Raw genomic sequence first — 21,546 nt, 5'->3', positions numbered from 1 at the left:
CTGGGCTGTTCTAACGTGTTGACTAATAAGGTCCCCTAATAAACTGTTCTCTGGGGAATCACTAGAATACATCAGCATTTTGGCCATGGCTTCATCCCTATCCCTGCTCTTCAGAGAAACCTGTGCAAAATAGTACAATCTCTCTCTCTCTTTTTTTTAAATAGGCTGTGTTTGTTTTCTTGACTCTGAAATACTACCTCCACTTTCTTTTCCCAAGGGGAACCTTGATTCAGAGTTCAGTACTGTCCTCTGCTGTGTTGCATCTTTGGAAAGCACCCAGTACTTATAGATTTTCTCACCCTTACAGTACCTTCCCCCCACCATCTTTTAGCAATGGCCTGCTGTGTGAGACAGGACTGAACTGAGTAAACTCTTAGCAGGCAGTGTTGTCTGAGTTGACAGTAACGTACGAGGACTGTAATTTGGGTTACATACCCAGTCTATGTTTTTGAACCTCCACCCTTAAAATGTAAAGTGAAGTTTTAGTGATTAGAAATGGGACCAAACTGGAAACCCTATAAACAGAAAACCTCATTGTGGGAAACAGGCCCAACTTAGGTTTCCCTACACTGACACAACAGTGTGCCTCCTTCTTTACTGGGGTGGCAGGGAGAATTATCTGGCCCCCTCATCATAATATCCGAGCACCTTACCATCTTTAATATATTTATCCTCACAAAATCCCTGTGAGGTTGGGACCATTATTCCCATTTACACATAGGCAACAGTGGCACAGAGAGACAAAGGCCCAGTTTCTGAAAGGTATTTACGTGTCTAACACCCATTGATTTCAATGAGAATTAGGCACCCAAATAACTTTGGGGCTGGACTTTAGGGCCTAAATCCTAATGACTTTCAGTGAGACCTAGGCTCCTAAGTGCCTAAGTGACTTTTCAAAATGGGCATTATGTGTCTAAATCACCTGGGTCACACAACGCTAGGCAACTCCTAAATACCTTTACAAATCTGGGTCTGAGTGTCTTGCCTGAGGTCACACAGGAAGTTTGTGGCAAAGCAGGGAATTGAACCTGGGTGTCCCAAGTACTAGGAGAGTGCCTTAACCATCCAACGATCCTTCTCGCCCTTCCTTCTTGGGAATGGCGATTCATTTGCCCTGCCCATCGTTCACTGTTATCGCTACTAAGTTTGCAACCAAAATTATCAGTGATGCAGGCACTGGTCCAGTTCCTTGTGGATCAAGATCGGCTGAGTCACTTCACATGGGTTATCCATCTGCTTTCAGATAGTAAGAAATGTTGATCCCTCCTGACATGGGCTGTATTTCAACCGATGATGCAGAGGTAAAATGTGGTGTATTCCCAGTACTTGTCTAAAATCTTTTGGATAAGAATATTATTTTGGCTTTTCCTTTTCAGCTGAGTACCAGCCTGGAGCATGTTACTAGGCGGATTCCTCTTTTTGTTTCTCTCATGGATACAGATCATGATGATGTTGGTCTTCCACATGATGTTTTTGATTTGGGCCTAGGTCACTTGTATTCTTCTGTTTTTACCTTCTGGGCTGTTTGACTCAGGAAAGGGTGATACTGAGGGTTGCTTGTTGTTGTTAATTATGTGCTGCTTTTCAGTTAGGCTTTGGGTGTTGGCTTTCTATCCTTGGAACCTTGCTAATATTTCAGACAATCAGCCTGTTGTTTAGCAAGTGCTGCAGGCCTTTTGTGAATTTTGGTTAAAAAAATAATAATAAAAGAATGACTAATTGAGCATGAGCAGTGCTGGTGAGACTAGTCCATTGTGTAACTATTGAGAGCAAAATTTGCATTCCTAGAAAAGCTTGTTCACGGTCAAAATATAGGGCACTCCCTTTATTGCTCATGGGAAAACATGTACTATATATTCAGCTCAGGATGCTACTTAAAAGGATCAACTTTATAGAAAGTGACATTTTCTTTGCTTGGAACACTGAAGTCAGATTGAAACCCTGGTTTGCTTGGCAACAGAAGTGAATCTTTCTTATTCAGGCAAGTATCGCGGGGGCTATTTTAAGTCTGTCACAAACATGCACAATGATTTGTGTGCTGAAATGGCTTCTTTTAAGATTGTTTAGCACTCTGACATGGCCAAATCTTTTGAAGGGGAAGGTTACAGTCCTATGTTATATAACTGTCTGCCTCTTCTGAGTGCCAGAGGGCACCCGCCAATTGGCTCTTTCTTATTTCAAAAATATATTTGTCTGTGGCTTTTTTTCCTGAGATGTGTAAGTCAAGCAGAAGATAAAGTAGGTGTCTGACAATCTTCAGAGAAATCATGACTTCTAGGTAACTCTGAAATGTAGTCAGTTGTATACTGAGTACATGTACAGTATAAATACAGTATGCTGAGCTTTTGTATGTGTACGTTTTATATAAAAGTATAATAGATTAAGTTGCTGTCTGTATGTGCATTCTGTTGTAGGTAGGATAATCTGTTTTTCTGGTCCATTTTGCTGTGAAGATTCAAGTCTGACTCATCGATGAATGGGAGATAATGCTTCCTTTGTCCATCTTCTCTTTTTAGACCAGTGTTTCTCAAATGCGGCCACCAGGGGCTTTTCTTGCGGCCACAGCCTCCAGGGCAGTGATTAGGGGGGTGGGGTGGATGCAAAGCAGCGGCCCCTTCCCAGGGGCCAGCAGGAGTGGTTGGGCCGTGTCTCCCTTTGGAGGGACACAAGCTGGAGGAACAGGCAGCCAGTGAGTTCCGCACCTTCCCAGGCGGGCAGTGGGATTGGGCTTCAGCCCTCGGGTGGCAGGCTCCAGCCACGGGGCTTCGGGCTCCATTCCCTGGTTGTGTGGTGACGGGCTCTGGTCCTAAGCTCATTCCCCCATCACCTCTGCCCCCCACTGCCTCCCCCAGTGCCCCATCACCCTTGGCCCCTGCTGCCTCTGTACCTACCTCTCCATCCAAGGCTTAATTTGTCCCTGGGCTTGCCGGGGCTGAGTAAGTCTGTTGTAAAAAGTGATATTTGTATGTTTGTTAATATCACTTTTCATAGCACACTTAGTAGCTAGCAAGTCTTAAAAAAAAAAAAAGCAACCAAAAAAAGTAACATAAACAATAAGAAAAATGACAAGAATGATCAAAGCACCTTATTTGTGTTTGTATTCTGTTTAGGTCCAATAAAGAATAGAGACAACTGTACACTATTTTTATTATTGAATATGTAAAAAAACAAACAAACAAACAAAAACCCTACGTAGATAGATTACAATGATTTGGACATGTACCTGTGCAAATTTATTTGTTTTTCCTAAAGTTAATTAAGTATTTTAGGAAAAATTGTCACAGCCAGAGTTGGTGGCTGCACTCTGAGGCCACCAAAAAATTTGTTGTGAGAACCCCTGGTTTAGGCTGAGAGAGTTCTTCGGGGCCCAGACTGTCTGTTGTACTGTGTATGTACAGTGCATAGCACGGTGGGACCCGAATCTCAGTTTTGGCTTTTAGGTGTTCGGGTCATACAAATCAATTAAAATAGTAATCTTTAAATGTTGTAGTTTGGGATCCTATTCTGCAACCCTTACACACACACAAGCACTCTACTCCTGCCGATAGGCAAAGCAAGCATCTGTTTAAGTGCTTTGCAGAATTGTGCCATTAAGGGGCTACTGCGTAGTCACTGGGATCCTTGCGTGAATGAGGGTTTAGGCCCTTAGTGAGCTGCTAAATGGGAAACCTGGATTGAACAGCAAGGTGGACTTCTTGTCTTCAGGCCAGCACTGGCTGGGTGGAGCAGAGTAGAGATATCTCAGAGGACTGGGTTCTGTTCTGATATGACCCAAACTTTCTTCGGTATTTCTTTTTCCTTCTGTGAAGGAGAGAGAGGAGCAGGGAAGAGTGTTGACAGGGAAGTGTTGCTATCTTGGATGTTGAAAATGAGCAGGGAATGCTCAATAACTGTGTATGTTTATGCTTTAAAAGAAAGTACACGAGGTACTAGAAGGCCCGACTACAAAATTCAAACCAATTGGATGCCAGTTTTCTGGCATCTGGAATTTCTAAATTAAATTGTTTTTGCCACTAGTCATGATTAATTTGCAGTTTTCACCTTGCATTTTCAGGATTGCACATAAAGAGAAACTTTGAGAAAAACAGGAAGAGAGGAAATGGAAAGTATATTCTGCAGTGCTTCTCTCCTTTGTGACCTCTGCAGCTGAAACAGCCTAGCACGGTGCTGCATTTTATCACCTGTTTTCCATATCAGTTCAGTGGCTGCCAAAAGAAATAATACAGTTTGATACAGTGAAAATGTGTGAGCAGCTTATACCAATTAATATCTGAGCAGCTGGCACGCCTCTGCAAGCAAAAAGCAGCTACTTGTTGCAGCAGCAGGCAGGAACATTCATAAAGAAAGCATTGGAGAATCAGTCTGGTATCCTATGAGGTTATTTTGCTTACTTTCCGCATGAGAATGAGCCTGGCAGAGATTTTCAAGCTTGGGTACCAAATTTAGTCTCCTAACACGTTATTCAGTCACCCTAAATGAAAGTGGCCCTATTTTCAGAAGTGCTGACCACCCCCACCCATCCCATTATGTTTACTAGGAATTGCAGATGCTCCACACCTTTGAAAATCAGGTCAAACTTATATTTAGGAGCATAAATAAGGATTTAAGAGACTAATTTTAGGCACCCAAGTTTGAAAATTTTGGCCATTGTTTTTTCTTCCGGAGAGACAGAGGCATCTGTCCCTCTCTAGCCCTTCAGAGGCCGAACAAGTGTAGCAGAAAAATAAAGTTTTGGATGGTTTCTTTGGGAAACATCCCACCCCAAGCTGCCCAGGATTGGTTGAGGCTATTGATCTGCCACATGTATGCTTTTCTGTGTTTTTGTTGATCAAGAGGTGGAAACAATTAAGATGCTGCTTAGGAAATTACCACTATAGTAATTGCAAGTCCTGATAGCTGATTCGTCTTACACAGTTTCTCAGAGGGACAAAGTAGTGTTATGACTTTACTCTCGCCAAAAGTTGTGTCAGTGCTTGAGCTTCATATAAATCGATTAAAATTTGTTGCCACAACTTTATTTTCAAAACCAGTTACCTACGAGGAAAGGTTATGTTGTATACTTGGGATGTGAAAAAAACCCATAGGTTTTATTTTCACAGAAGAAACCTTTCTGGAATTTCCCTAGGATATCTGTTTCCTTTGGAGAAAAATCTAAATTTCAGACTATTTCAGTACTAGGTACTATATGGGGTGAAATTTCATTACTGCTTAAACAGTGTGGCAATCTGCATCGAGTTTAAATTTCTTTTTTTTGCCTTCAAGGTCCTTCATAATTAGACTAACTTCAGCTTCTATGCCCTTCCTTCCTTATCTGCTCTTATTCCTTATTGCATCATCTTCCCATCCTCACACTGCCAGATCGTCTGCTTCTTCCAAAATAGTATCAATGCTTTCTTCCACACATGGAATGCCCTTACTGAACGAGTCTGGAGGGCCCAAACCCCCTCCTCCGTCCAATCCCTTCTACAAGAATGTGAACTAATAACGGGCAAATAAATGGGCAAAGCAAATAACTGATGATACATTTTTTTAAAATCACTATATGTTTTATTTCTGTCCTTCACCCTTCCTATGCGGCTTGCTTTTTTAGATTATGAGCTCTTTGGAGCAGGGACTGCATATTATGTTTGGAAAGCATCTAGACTCTTGTGGGTAATCCTAGTAATGATCAGCACCCTACCAACAGCTGAGCCACTGAATTTAGTTCTCATTATAATTCCCTTATTAGTTGCATATATCTGCTCCCCATAGTCCAGGGCTCAATAATGAGGGTAAATATTAGAAGAGGGCATTGCTGACTCCATCCTCTGGACAAATCTTGGTCTAATTTATAGTTAGAAACCTGGCCTTTAGAAATGCGTTTAACTGTTCTGCCAATGTAAAATATAATTATCTGGATGAGGAGTATGACTGTACATCGGTGGTAGGCATACCCCCAAACTGATTGTGATTGCAGGGAAAAATTAGGATCAAAATAGCAAGAATACCCTGGAAAGTCATTCTTGGTCATTTCCCCAAAAGTGCCTTTGAATCACTGCAGGGATCTCTGTTCCCAGTTAATAGTGGTAGCAAAACAGGGACTAGGCAGAGCAGCTGGGTTTTGGAGCTTGGGGTGAGCACTAGTTAGGAGGTACTTGGGAGACTGAGGTGTGCATTCTAAAGGATCAGTAATATAATATTTAGCGCTTCCGAAGAACTCCAGGTATTTTGAAAACATCAGTGAATGTAGCTGCGCAGCATCCTTATGAAGGGTCAGAAATCGAATTATCCCCATTTCACACGTTTGTTTATATGGGGCCAGATCCTCACATGGTGACGTAGCCCCGTTGACTACAGTGGAACTGTGCTGATTTACACCTGCTGAGGTCTAGCTGTTAGAGTTCTCACACATACATGGCCATCCCATTTTTGGGGTGACCCTTCCAATTTTCAAAACCAGCAGTTACACAGAACCATTAAAATCCACAGCCACAAATCACCCCCATCCCATATTGCCATTATTCCCCAGGTAACAAATTCCTCCCTGACATCCTCATCTCAGCCCCTCCATAAATATCTGCAAAAATGGGTAGTTTCACAGTGGGTCTGGAAGGCTAGCAAATCCCTGGGAATGAAGGTTCATTGCAGAAGCTAAGGACCCTCATAGAGAATGCCCGGGCAGCAGCTCTCTCTGTTCCATATTAAGGAATCTCCACCTCGAGTGCCTCCACTGATTGTAACTGCAGTAGTGTGGAGCAAGAAGAGCCCCAGGGGGTCTGTTGGGTAGCCTAGACCCATGTCATTTAATGGTTCAAACAAACACCTTGAACTCAACCCAGAAGCCCACAGGCTGCCAGTGCAGCTCCTAGAACACTGGTATAATGTGCTCCCAGTGCAAAACACCACATAACAGGCAGGGCTGGATTTACACCTTATGCGCCACTAGGCACAGCATCTTCAGCATGTCCTTCCCCCTAACTACAGCTGACCTTGGTGTTTTCTGTAAAAAATTAAATGAAAAGAAGTATAAACACAGCCTCCCCGGGAAAGCACAAGACCCTCTGCCATGCATAGTGCTCCCCGCCTGAGCTGGGGCACAGCCCACCTGCCCCAGGCGAGACACAAGGCGGGGACTGTACCTCTCTACAAGGCAAATGGTCCCTGGGTGTCTTCCATCCCTTACACAGCACGGTGCAGCAGCCGTGCTCTGGCTGCGCCTGTGCAGGTGAATAGGGTGCTGGCCACACCCCTCCCTCTCTCTCCCCTGCATGGGGCAGAGGCAGGGGGCGGGCGAGATTGGGAAGGGGCTGGGATGCTCCCAGCACCTTAAGCAGCTTCCCCGATGGGCCGGGGCTCACAGCACCCCCAGGCAGGCTGACTCGGACACTCACCCTGCTCCAGTCCCACATGCTGGGCAGCCATCAACCCGTGCCAGGAACCTGGCTGCCTGCAGGGGAGCTGTATGTATTAACTTTTAGGCGCCCCTAGGCACATGCTTACTGTACCTAATTGGAAATCCGGCCCTGATAACCGGCAGTCTGCCATGTTCCAGCCTAAGCTTCTGAATAGGCCCAAGCAGAGTGCCGTACAGTGGTCTAATCTCAGGGTGGCAAAGGCTTTGATATGTTGGAGAGACGACAACGCAGAGAGGTTAAATGATTCGTCCAAATCACACAGAAGACCTGTGGCAGACCTAAGAACAGATCTCAGTTCTTCTCATTCCTGGTCTGTGTGTTAGCTGCAAAACTATCTTTTCCTTCAAGGAGTATTAGGTCACATGGCTTCAGTTTCTTTTCACATTGGCAATAGAAGAACTCCAGGTTAGCTAAACCACTGAAGGTAATAAATGTGGTGTGTAAAGGGACATCAGGTTAATTAGTTTGCTCAGCGGAGCCATGTCAACCCAAACCTGACAGATACTGATAGGAGGAAGAATGTCTTGAGCCAACTGAGTTTAAATTCTTTGTTAGGTCAGTGTTTGTTCCTTAGTTTCATTTCAGTTCAGTATTAATGATGAGGAGAATAGAGGCACTGAGCCAAACACATGCAACCTATGTATACTCTTCAGAGCTGCCTAATCCAGCTATGTCATGAGTGTTGTTTCCTGTGTATGCAGGGTAGGTTTTTCAAAAGTGCTCATGTTGGCCTAGCTCTGCTGTTACTGATGTCGGCAGTGTTAGGCCAACGATGGACTGGCACTTTTGAAAATTTCACTTCGAATGTGCATTTCACTTTCTGCATTAAAAACCATTTGGGACTAAGCATGATGAACAAATACGAAAATGCACTTACAAACTCAACTGAATGTCTACTGCCTTATCCCTTAGGTAGTCATTTTTCCCTGTGCAAAATGAGTCTAAAACTCTACCAGCCAGATTGGTAGCATTTTACTTACAAAATGCAAGGCAGTGGAGAATCTGGCCTCTACAATGTAGGTCTGGACTCAAATGCAAGGAACTGAAGAAAGGAGAACAAGAAGTGATATTAATGATGAGGACTTTTGCATGTAAGTGACACTTTATGGGTTGACTCCCATTACTGAAATGTTGATGCTGATGGGGAGGAGTCTGTATTGGTGGTGGGAACGGAGAGTTAGAAGAGGTGGCATTGTGTGCCCAAGGTGCAAACAGTGCCAGTGAGCTGATGTCTGTCTAAAGACCTGATCCTGTGAACCTTTACTCAGGATCTGTTCACACACAAAGTCGCACCAGATGAACTAACGGTATGATGATTATTTTTTTTAAGCCAAATTAGTTAAATCTTTGTAAATCCCTGGGTGGATACTTGCAAGGTGCAAGCCAAACTGATATAAACCAGGCTGAAACTGATTTAAGAGGGTCCATCAAGAGCTTTGCAGTGGTTTAACTAAACTGGTATAAGCAAATCAGTGCACGCTGTGTAGACAAGGCCTTGCACAAGTAAGGCCATGCCTAAGTGAGGGAGTGTTGTGGGGTTGGGCTTTACATTATTTTTTTTCCAGGACTTTATTTCATTTACCGTCTGTGAAGCACTGGATCTACAAGTGGTTCTATGATGATATCCAAAATACAGCATTGCCTTAGTGTGTATCCCAGAACTAAGTACACCTCTACTTCGATATAACATTATCCGATATAACATGAATTTGGATATAACGCGATAAAGTAAAAATGGTTTTCTGTCTCGTCTACAACATACAGTACTTTTATTCTGTTTAGTTCCAGTTTATACATTTAATGATTACCGCATACATATTCAGTATGTATGTTTTTACAAGCCTGCCTTGAATCAAAAGTGCATTTACAACATTTTTAAACTTTCACTCCGATCTTCATTGCATAAAAAACAGACTTGTCTGCAAGTCTTAATTAAACTTACAACGTTGACAGTTTAAATCCGTTGATAGTTTAAAACCATTGAAAGTTTAAATTCGTTTTGCGGACAACAAAACCATGTGCAAGGTGGTAGCTATTTTTATCGGCCATTATAATAAAAACGGCCTCTGTATTTATAACCATGACTAATTTTTCAAAAAGGAGAGTTCAGTCTAACTTCATCATTGACTAACCTGCTGTCACCTTGCCAGTTTAAAGTTGTTACAAAACCATCCATGGTCTGCTTTTAAAATATGGCTTGTATTCAATTACATACATACAGTACATTGTCTGTATAATGTGCATGTATCAAAGTGGTGGAACGAATGTGCAACAATGAGAAGGCAGGGGTAAACATATGTTGCCTGCCCATGGTCCCATTAGGCATTCTCATCTCTCCCACCTATTTTAATCTTGTTTCTAAATTGTGTGCAGTATAGATTAAGCTTAAGTTGTCTCACTAGTTGTATTTTGGAAACGTAACTCTGCGCTGACATTTTCTAAACAATTAAAAAAATTGTTAGCATTAATATTAAAATACCATTGACGTGATGGCAAGTAGTTCACAGCCACAGAAAAGAAAGGCATGGACAGTCAAAGAAAAAGTGGAAGCTTTGGACAGACTGAAATCAGGAATGAGCCAAGCGAAGCTCTCAAAAGAACTAGGAGTGTTTGGAATCAACATTAAGAGGGTGGATCAAAGATGAGGAAAAATTACGATCAATGCTAGTTTAACTGGATGAAAGTGAAGGCCTGGAAAGGAAGTGCCTAAAAACTGTCCAGGATAACCAACTAAATAGAGCTGTATTTACGTGGTTTACCCAAGAACGCTCCGATGGCATGCCAATTTCCAGTGACATTACAAGGAAACAAGCGGAGAAATTGAAGAAGGATCTTGATTTTAGATGCTTGGGCAAGGATGCTTCTGCACATCAGGGTAACGAATTTAAAGCTAGCAGTGGATGGCTTAATCGTTTTTAAAAATGTCATGGCATTCGGCAAGTCACAATTTCAGGAGAGACTCGCTCAGCAGATATAAAAGCTTGCGACGAATACCTGCTAAAGTTACGAGAGATTATCATCAAGGGTGACTATGCTCCAGAGCAAATCTATAACGCAGATGAAACCAGCTTATGTTACCGTATGCTGCCGGATAGAACACTTGCTTCTAGGACCAAAGAACAAAAGGCCGAAGGTTTTAAGGTGATAAAAGAGAGAGTGAATACTTTTCTGCGTGAATAAAACTTAAACCTCTGTGCATAGGCAAATCCAAGTCACCTAGGGTTCTCCACCATAAGAACATGGATTCTCTTTCATTCATTTATCGCCATTCAAAAAGTGCCTGGATGACATTGGATATTTTCAAGGAATGGTTTAATAAATATTTTGTACCAGCTGTCCAGAACCACCTACGCAGACAAAACCTGGAGCCAAAGGCATTGCTCCTACTTGACACCTGTCCCGCCCACCCCCCAGTTGAGACCTTAACCAGCAAAGACGGGAAGATAAAGGTGAGCTACCTTCCTAAGAACACAATGTCCAAAATACAGCCCCTTGATCAAGGCATTATATCCACATTTAAAAGGAACTGTTGTAAAGCCTTAGTAAAGAAAATTGTTGAGGACAACAGTAGCATAACGGATGTAATCAAGAAATTGAATTTGCTGGATGTATTTAACTTAGGCGAGACAGCCTAGCTAGGAATCACTCTCTCAGTGATAGAGAAATGTTGGCATCGTGGTCTCAAAAGTGCTGAAAGCAATGACAACCAAGATGAGGAAGAAGACAAAGATGAGAACAACTTTGAAGGTTTTACAGAAGAAGAGACCATGGAGGCAGAACGAGTCTACAGGGAATTTATGGCTCAAAGTGGGATTTGTCAAGAGTGGATGGAGGTGGATGTTATGTGTCCAACCTATGAACGACTTACAGATGTAGATATAATTCACAATGTTGCCCCTTAACCACCTAGTGCCTCAGAAAATGTGTCTAACCCTGAGGATAGTGAAGAAGAACCCTCGGAGCCACCACCCAAAGCTGCTGTTGCGGTTGTAGGGTTAGAGATTGGTCTTAAGTGGCTAGAAAGCCAGGATATGGATAGACTGCAAATACTGCAGTTAAAATCCATAATTGACCTGGCGAAGAAGAAGGCTCGCAGTAGTATGAAGCAACAAAGTATAACAAGTTTTTTGTTTTTTTTTTAAATTAAAAAAATTTTAAGGGGTGCATCTTAAATAAGAAAGCATCTTGTACACCAAAAAAAGATATTTACCATTTTATTAATGTCTCTAAAACTTGGTTATTTTACTTTTTTAGCTTCATTTTAACCTTTTCTATAAGTAAGAACTCCCATCTCCAAAATGTTTTCAAACTATTTAATAGTTAACAGTTCATATTACTAAGCCAACTATTATATATGTAGATTAAGTGACAAAGTGGCCCCTGCTCCTATTTGCTAAAATACCAAAATCCTTTTTTTACAACAGTTTGTAAGGATGTGTAATTAAAAGCGTTTTCTGATATTTTATGTGAATTTTGCATTTTTCTAAGCATTACACGCAGACCAAACGATTGATGTATGATGAAACCTAGCCCACATGGTTGCATTTAGCAGTGTGTAGTACCTGTGTTGTTAATACACTGTATCTTTTACAGAAGTCACCTACTACAGGACAGGCCCAACAAAGAAAATAACAGAACGCCACTAACCGTCACCTTCAGCCCCCAACTAAAACCTCTCCAGCGCATCATCAAAGATCTACAACCTATCCTGAAAAATGATCCCTCACTCTCACAGATCTTGGGAGACAGACCAATCCTTGCTTACAGGCAGCCCCCCAACCTGAAGCAAATACTCTCCAGCAACCACACACCACGCAACAAAAACACTAACCCAGGAACCTATCCTTGCAACAAAGCCTGACGCCAACTCTGTCCACATATTTATTCAAGTGACGCCATCATAGGACCTAATCACATTAGCCATGCCATCGGGGCTCGTTCGCTTGCACATCTGCCAATGTGATATATGCCATCATGTGCCAGCAATGCCCCTCTGCCATGTACATTGGCCAAACTGGACAGTCTCTATGCAGAAGAATAAATGGACACAAATCTGACATGAGGAACCATAACATTCAAAAACTGGAAGGAGAACACTTCAACCTCTCTGGCCACTCAGTAACAGATTTAAAGGTGGCAATTTTGCAACCGGAAAGCTTCAAAAACAGACTCCAACGAGAAACTTCTGAGCTTGAATTAATGTGCAGACTAGATACCATTAAACCATTGGGTTTGAATAGAGACTGGGAGTGGCTGGGTCATTACACATATTGAATCTATTTTCCCATGTTAAATATCCTCACATTTTCTTGTCAACTGTCTAAATGGGTTATCTTGATTATCACGACAAAAGTTTTTTTTTCTCCTGCTGATAATAGCTCATCTTAATTAATTAGCCTCTTACTCCACCTTTTCGTGTTCTCTGTATGTGAATATATATATATATATCTTCTTACTATATGTTCCATTCTATGCATTCTATGTAGCCCACGAAAACTTGTGCTCAAATAAATTTTAGTCTCTAAGGTGCCACAAATACTCCTGTTCTTTGTATCTTTTAAAAAAGCTTATAAAATAATTGTTGTAATTAAAGAAAGGAGATACAATTTAACCATTGTAGAACAGATTTATTTACTGCATGCACCGTGTTAGTTCTAACAAAAATGATTTGCTGACTATTAATAACGGAAATGCTCGAGGCCAAAGCAAGTTCGAGATAACACGGTTTCACCGATAACATGGTAAGATTTTTTGGCACCTGAGGACCGCGTTATATCAGGATAGAGGTGTACTTCATTTCTAAACTGATTGGCAGTTCAATGGTGTACAGTAAATAAACCACATTGAATTGTTTGTCTTAACTTTTTATTTTAAATAATTTATTTCTTGAGTCCATTTCTGAAACTTCAGATGAAAATAAGTATTCATCACCTGGTGTTAGGATAAAAAGTTACCATTGCATTTTTATCCTCGTAGCCAAAGTATTTACTCCTAGGCAGAGCCACATTTGCTGTAGTAATCCCTTGCTTTTTTTTTTTTTTTTTTTTTAATGTCACCAGAATTGGATTTCCCCAGACTTGAAAGCAGGGAAATTGAATGTTTTTGTAATTTGATGTTTGTTTGTTTTTTACCAGTGAAAGAGTCAAGTAGCAGGGAAAAAACAACCTGTGAGACAACTAACAGGTCTCCGGACCTATCAGAAAGCCTACACCTAGATGTTTCCAGCATGGGATGTCACATGCTCAGCTAATACAACAGTTGATGGTGACACTAAGGCTGGACTTTGGCCCCTGGCCAAAGCTAGGCTTGGCCCCTGCAAGCTACGTGTGCAGGTTCTTTCTCCCTACACGGAGCCCCATATCAGTGGGGGTCCACGTGGACACAAGGTTCTACCCATATGGAGTTCATTGCTGCATTGGGACCTTTGTGAGTACCATTGGAGATAGGATCTTTTGCTACAGTTGCACAGCATTTCAGGAGTGCTGATGCTAGGTGTAAACTGTTAAGGTTATAGGGAAAATTGCAGTGTGAATATACAGTGCAACAGTACTCATTTTAATTATGCACAGCCATAATTATGCACAGCCACTGGAGGGGCAATATAGAAAAACAGGATGATGCCATGATGTTATGGTTTGTCAAATAGTGCTGCAGGAGTGTCCGAGGATCTTGGGGAAGAGCCTGTTTTAGTGCATGAGAGTTACACCAACATTCAAAGGGACAAAGTTACAACTGATGGAAGAAACTTTTCATTTGTCCTGATTTCATTTTCCCTACTTCCATGGTAAATCTGTGGTCAGGCAGGGGGTGTCTTGCACTCGGGATCCTGTCTGTTTTTTATCTCGGAGTAACACAGTGACATCTCTTATATAAATGTTTGAAATTGAGGCTTTTTGTTTTAGTTAGACTCAGAAATGCACAAGTCTGATGTGTGTTTGTCTCTTTGTAGTACCTCCACCTCTCACTCGGACCAGTCAGTGCACACAAAATCTGCTTCGGTTGTGTCATCAGATTCAGTCTCCACCTCCACAGACAACTTTTCTCCAGATCTGAGGGTATGTATTCCCTTTTTTTGAGGCTACAGTGAGATCCCAAGTCTAGCGTTTGGTGGTGGCGTAAGACTTCAGCCTCCAGATTAACAACACAGTTTATTTAGCAGGAGCTGGGGAGGGACACGGAACCCAATAACTGAAATAGGAGTTAGTTTGATCTCTACACCATTGGTTCCTTTGTTACTGGAAAAACAGTCTTGTAGTGGCCCCACATTTGGTACCAGACTTTCAAAAGAGTTCAGCTTCCAAGGGTTCAGCCCACCTAAATAAGGGTTCAGCACCCAGCTGCTCCCACAGCACCTTATTTTGGTGCCTAGATGGAAGCTGATCCTCTGAAAATCTGGCCCCATTTGTGAGCACTGAAATCTTGAAATACCTGGCTCTTAACATTTATCTTAAAATAGCCTGTGCTGCAATGATCACCGACAAATACTAGCTGGTACTCCCAGTAAAATAGACTTCTCCTCCAATAAAGACCTCTTAAATCAAAATGTCAAACTTGGGTACCTAGAGCCAGGCAACTAAATCCATAACTGGACACCTAAATAAGTGGTCTGATGGCTGGAATCTTGAAATGTACCTGCAGCTCATACTGAAGCCAGTGGGATTTGTGGGAGTATCCAGACCAGTGAGGGGCTGTGTCACCACTTGCCCTGCAACTTGGGGTGCCTCACAATGCTTTGCTGCTGTAGCTCCCACCTGGGCCACTCACACACCGCCTACCAGCATGGAGATCACACCCCGAGTGTGTGTGTATGGCAACAGCCCTGGTCCAGCAACTCTGACCCCAACAGCCTGACAGCAAACACCAGCCACACTCTGGCTTCCACTAGCCTCGGTTATTATTTACAGGGTGATCCCAACATACTCCCCGTCTCCAATTTTTCCCAAAAACTGTGTGTTCTGCACTGTCCAGCCTTCTCCTGGACAACCCAGACATGTTAGTTCCATTTCCTCTCTGCAGGGCTCAACATACAACAGTCTGCTACCTTAAATGAAATTATCCAAACAATTCACAACACTGGATTTATTTTAATAAAATAATAAAACAAATTTATTTAACTACAAGGAGATATGTTTTAATTGAGTAAAAATATAAGCCATAAAGTCAGAAATGGTTACAAGAGAAATAAAGATAAAATGCTTCCTAGTTCTAAAGTTGACACATTAGACTTGGTTCAAGGTGCAGTCCCTTACCACGTTCTCCCATTAACATTGCTGACCCAACGCTCAGGCCAAGATCTGCTCCCCAAGTCCAATGGCTGTTTCTTTTGTTGTCTTAGGTGAAAAAGAGAGATGGATAGGGAGAGAGAACTTGGTGTGTTTTTGCCCCTCACTTTTATAGTTCAGTCACCCTTTGAAATGCATTTTCCTGAGGGTTACCTTACCCCTAGTTAAAGTTCATTCCAACAATAAAGAAGGCGAGGGTGAAAGAGGACGCATACTCTTTCTTCTCACCTCTGTTTGCTGAAATGTAGATTTTTCTTGTCTCCTGTCTTCCCCATCTTGCTGTCTGAGGACCCTGTTTACAACTTATATGTAAACTGAGGTAAACACACATTTCTTTGTTTAAGACTGGCTTGACCAGTTCTGCCTATTTGGGGCTATGTGGGTTTCAACATGTGTTACCAACATTATTTAGGGGGAATTCCTGAGTTTACACATAATGTTGCTACGCACATTTCATCATGGTATTATTGACCAGTGAGTTATTAGTTTTCAAATGATACCTCACAAGGCATGTTTTGGAAAATATTATTGCAATGGCGTGTAAAGTGTGAACACAGGAGTGTATTCCATCACAGGGTGCTCAGCACTTTCGAAAATCAGACCATTTATTTTGGTACCTGAAACCGGTTACACATTTGTTTAAAGTGTGTACTGGTTTGAAATAGATTTTCATGTACCTATAATGGTAGAACCGTTTAATAGCTTTCAAAGTATGGCCACTACTTTGTAGTTCAGTTAATATAATTTTCAGTATTTATTTATTTATAAGACAATAGCATGCAGATGCCTCAGTCAAGATCATGGGCCCATTGTGTGAGGTGCTCTGCGAACCTGTATGAAGACATGGTCTCTGCCCAAAGAAGAGCCGAAAGCATTAAAAAATCATGCGTCTTCCTTAAAAATCATGGGATTTTTTTAAAAATAGGGATTCACTTATTTCCTTTTATTTTTTTTTCTGTTCAGCCTTCATGTTCTCAAGCTTGTCTGCAAATATAAGGTCTAGAAACTTTTTTTTTTTTTTTAAAAGAAAGCGGAGATTCTCATAATCACAGAACTCCAGGAACTGGAGCTGTAAAACAAGCACCATATGCTCACAATAAAACCATAAGAGTTGGCAAAAGCAACACAGGCCTTTGTCTTTTTTGTACTGTGGCTTGTGTTAAGTTTAGTCTCAGTGCTGTCTTGGCAAGTGTAATTTTTTCCATGACTGGTATCTTTCCACAGCTAACAGAAAATCCCCTAGTTTTACTATTACAAGGACTTGATTGTTTCCATTTGAAGAAGGTGCTTGACCCTTTGAGGCTTCTCAGCCATTTGTACTTAAACATTAGGCTGCAGTTTGAAAATTAAACATATTAAACATATCGTATTTTCTGATGATGATTTTCATGTCTTTAGTACCTTCCATCTGAGGATCCCCATCTGCAACACAAACACTCATGAATTCATCCTCACAACACCCTAGTGAGGCAGATAAATATGTAAATATATAGCTTCCCCCACTGTAAAATAGGGATGTTGAAATAAGGAAGTTAAGTGGTTTATTCATTTTCAGAACTGGGACCAGATCACAAGACATTCCTGGTCTCGTTGCTTAAACCACGCCTAAGATTGGAAGCTCTGTTACAAGTTTAACTGCACTTATATCAAATTCTTATTCATTCCCTCAATTCAGAGCGTACAACTCCCACTTAAATTAACCAATGTCTGATTTGTATGTGAGCATGTCTCTGTGTGTATGTATTCATTCTTGGGCTAAGACAACACAAATGATTGAGAGACGAGTGGAAAAAGCAGTAATGGACATGAAAAAGAAATTTCTATTGGACCTCTTTTCCTCAAGTGAAAGAATTCTCTTTAAATGGTTACTCTACTTTTCTGTCCTCATGCACAAGTTTAATGGGGATCAGCAAGTATTGTTGCCATTGAAAATGCTGTAGACACCTACTGTTATCTTGGAGATTATCTTCCACAAATGGAAAATCAAGCAGTACTTAATAGATTACTAAATACTGCTCTTTTAGGATCCAATTCTCTAAAGTGCCTGGTGTTTTTACCTTCCATTCACTGAATTGGATGTTGAGGTCACTCAGCACCTTAGAGAAGGGGGCCCATTAGTGGTACTGCTTTAACGAAGCCCATGTCATGAAAGGAGGAAATTATCAGTAAGTTTACTAAACAGCCAGTCTTATTTTCATTAATACCACTTTTGATCCCTTGTGTTTTGATTGCACCAGAGAATGAATTTTCCCAATATTTCCCTCTCAAGCAATTATTATTATGGAAGGAATTCTGCATCTGTGTCTAAATCTGAGATTGTGAAATCTGGTTTGTATGCTGGTACTTTTCCATCTCCTGGACCTTGCTAGCTGACCTTTTGATTTCCAGCTTCTCTTCTTACCAGAAGTGGTGTGGCTTTACCTTATTTTAGTGACAACATTGGCAGCTGTCTTGGCAGATATGACCTCTCAAGTTTCATACATCTGTAGGTTTTTTTTGGTTTGTCTTTATTTTTTGCAGACCACAAAAAAGACAGAAGAGTTTTCTCAATGGCTCATTTAATTAATTCAGAACCAGAGGGCAAAGGAGTTAAATATGCCTCCCCTTTTAGGTTTTTGGCCAGTAAGAGTGAGCATATTTTCAAAGAACCCAGCCTTGTTCTAGATTTTCTTTTCTTTTTTTTTAGTGCATAATGATTTGTGCTGCAATAGCGAGTACTTAACTGCATCCTTTTGTGTTTCTATAAAAAAATAAATAGATTCTCCCCTCCCCCCATAAAATGCAACATTAGGGATGGGTATTTAAACACACACATTCAAAAATAAGATCACCATGGCAGCATCACCTCAGCCACATTATATACACTTCAGCCAAAATGTACAGACTTATTTAGAGGGATGGGGGATGGCTTTTAAAATCAAAATAATCTTTACAGTCCTCACACCAACTATATCACACACACACTACAATTCCTAATTTCCCCCAAATGCTACTTCCCCTACTGTAACCCAGGGGCAGGAAGTAAGAGAGTTAGGCCATGTCTACATTACAGAGTTTTTGTAGACAAAATAGTAGAGGTGTACAGACTACAACACTCCTCTGCCGAAAAACTCTCACTTTGCCGACAAAATAAAATCACCTCTGTGACGGTGCCTCCCATAAGGCTTTATGGAAATATGCTTATGAATATATGACATAACTGGAATATGTTCTGTGCTACATATGCCATGTAACATATCTGTGTAAAGGTTATGATCTACTGAATCTATGAATCCTATTTCTATGCATGTATCATTTTTGTATTCAAAGTTATGAATATTGGCCGTGTACTGGCTTGATTTCTAAATAACTTTAATACAGCATTTGGTCAGTTCCTGGAGAAAGGAATTCGCAAAGTTAAGTGCCCAATTAAGAAGCATCTTGGAAGGCTACAATCCACATAAGAAGTCTTCCTGGAGACGTTCAAGATACCATATGGGCAATGGCTTCTGCCTGTAAAAACTCTGAGTCATGCATGGACATGTGGCTTGCCCAGGTGACTCCAGAACTCCAAGTTGGAGCTGGACTTTGCATATGAGAGAGGAGGGGGTCTCCACCCACAAGAGAGAGTCTATTTAAGCCCATGGGAGACCCCTCCATTTTGTCTTCAGCTGGCTAAGGAGATAGCCTCTTCACCCCCAAGGATACCTGAAAGAAACTGGAACAAAAGACAGTAACTACAGGGGGTGTGAGTGATTGGAGCCTTCCAAGATGCGTTGTTCCTTAAGTGCTTCTTAATTGGGCACTTAATTTTGCGAATTCCTTTCTCCAGGAACTGACCAAATGCTGCGTCAGTGGAGACACTGCTGTTGGTTATGTTGCTGTAAATGGCCTCCCACAATGCCCCTCCTGACTGCTCTGGTTAGTGTGAACAGCTCACATTGCATCTTCCCAGCTTACCATGGCAGATCCACGCAGTAAACACTCTCCCACTTAGGGCACCCCTGAGTTGTTGGATCTGCTGGCACTGTGGGGAGAAGAGGCTGTGCAGTCCCAGCTCCGCTCCAGCTGTAGGAACTTAGATACCTATAGGCAGATTTCTCGTGGCGTGTTGGATAAGGGCTACAAACGAGACACACATTGATATCATGTGAAGATAACCGTTGATCTGGTGCTGTGGTGAAAGCCTGCTGCTTCTATAAGGAGCCAGACGCCATCCTCAGTGGCAAACTCACCTCCGCCGCCAAGAGCCGTGTGAATACTTCGGCAGGGCTGGAGACAGCGGACTCAACCCCCAGGACAAAGTTGTGGATGAGGAAGTCAAGTTGGAGGATGATATGGAGCACATGGCAGGGTCGTCTGGTGGTGCAGTGAGTCGGGACCTTTTTTCCACTCTGGAGGGGTCCAGTCAGTCCCAGCAGTCCGTCTCCAGTGCACATGAGGCAGGAGAGGAGAGGTCTGGTAAGTGATCTTTTGATGTTACTTGGTTACATGAGGTAGAGCTGTCCTTTGCTCTATATATTCTAGAAGAGGGTAAAGGGATAGAAATGTACAAGACTAGCTGTGTTTGTGTGCCTCACATTTCCCTGTGCAGCTAAGCAGTTCGGTGGAACAGTGTGTTAATGCACACCGAGATTTCATGTGAATCTTCCAGAGAGATCTCTAGGAAACTTTCCTGGAGGTACTCGCCAATCTCTGCTGGAGATTCTTTGGCAGAGCTTCCTTTTTCCTTCCTGCCATTGTATAAAACTTTCCCATACCAATCGGCAATCACTTGTGCAGGGACCAAAGTGGCACAGAGGTGGGCGGCATAGGGACCTTGTCTGAAGCCACATGCATGGAGGAGATGCACCCTTGCATCCTTGCTTAACTTCAGGAGTGACTTATGAGCTTCAGTGACCCCTGCCTGTGGAAAATGGGGTCGGAATTTACAATATTGTCCCTACTCGCTTGCAGTGATCCCCTTAAAAAAACACCAAGATCCTTTGCCCCATCTTCAGTGCTCTCTCCCTCCCCCCGGGTTGAACTCACCATGTTTAGGGTGTTCGTCGAACTGTGTGCTTGCCAAGGGACAGTGATAAACTGATTCATATTTTAAAAAAAAAGTGCATTTGACTATAATGATTCGATGCTGTGCATGCACTAACAATCATGCTTCTATTTATTGTTTCTTGTACTTCTGCAGATGTGGCCTTCGTAGGAACCCCCTACACACCAGTGGAGCGCCTCCGACAGATAAGGAAGAGACCAAGGAGGAGCAAGGAGAACATGTTTCGAGAGGTGCTCCAATCCTCGGAGGCCAAAAAACAAGAACACAGGGCATAGAGAGAAACAAAAGAAAATTATAAAATAGGACAGAAAGGAGGAGCAAACTGAGATGTTGAAGTCTCTAATCATGCTGCAGGCTGAATTCATGTGTGCTTGCCCCCCCCCCGTCCGTCCCCCCCAGCTGATACAGAACTGCTTTCCATGCCATGCCCAAACTCCTCCCACAAATTCCTTGTAACGTCCCAGCCTGTCTCAGTACCCTGTTCACTCAACTCCTTTGGACAGATTCCAAAATGATAGCTGGACTTAGATGCAGCTATAAGAGCTTACACTGCCCTTTATTGTTATCTCCCTTCCCACCAAGCCTTTTGTGTGTGTTGTTAATTGGTGTTTAATAAAAACATACTCTCTGAAAGATAACCAATCTTTATTTGTCTCCTACACACGGTGGTTGCTGCTGGAATTAATACACATTGGCAATTTGATCATGAGCTGAGTCCGGAATCCTGCAAGACAGCAAGTTAACAAAGCATGGCAGAATGCTATATAGAAAGAGACATTACTGGAGCTCATCGTCCAAATGGTGCCTCACAGCCTCCCTGATTCGAATAGCCCCTCCCATT

At 42.1% G+C, this 21,546-nt stretch overlaps 1 protein-coding gene across 7 annotated transcripts in view; it reads left to right on the top strand.

The window, feature by feature from the left end:
• Positions 1-21,546, top strand: part of MTMR2 (myotubularin related protein 2) — an 81,380-nt gene that overhangs the window by 12,963 nt on the left and 46,871 nt on the right. For 4 of the 7 annotated variants that reach the window (XM_073337782.1, XM_073337772.1, XM_073337741.1 and 1 more), the window contains one exon: positions 14,344-14,449. In XM_073337782.1, coding sequence (XP_073193883.1) covers positions 14,344-14,449 — 106 coding nt within the window. Of the gene's footprint in view, positions 1-1,886; positions 1,982-8,312; positions 8,486-13,528; positions 13,821-14,343; positions 14,450-21,546 lie in introns of those variants that run through there. The other 3 variants (XM_073337762.1, XM_073337792.1, XM_073337752.1) reach the window with 3 other exon arrangements.

The sequence above is a fragment of the Lepidochelys kempii genome, chromosome 1 (genome assembly GCF_965140265.1).
Source record: "Lepidochelys kempii isolate rLepKem1 chromosome 1, rLepKem1.hap2, whole genome shotgun sequence".
Lineage (NCBI taxonomy): Eukaryota > Metazoa > Chordata > Testudines > Cheloniidae > Lepidochelys > Lepidochelys kempii.
This window is presented reverse-complemented; position numbering and strand designations above follow the sequence as displayed.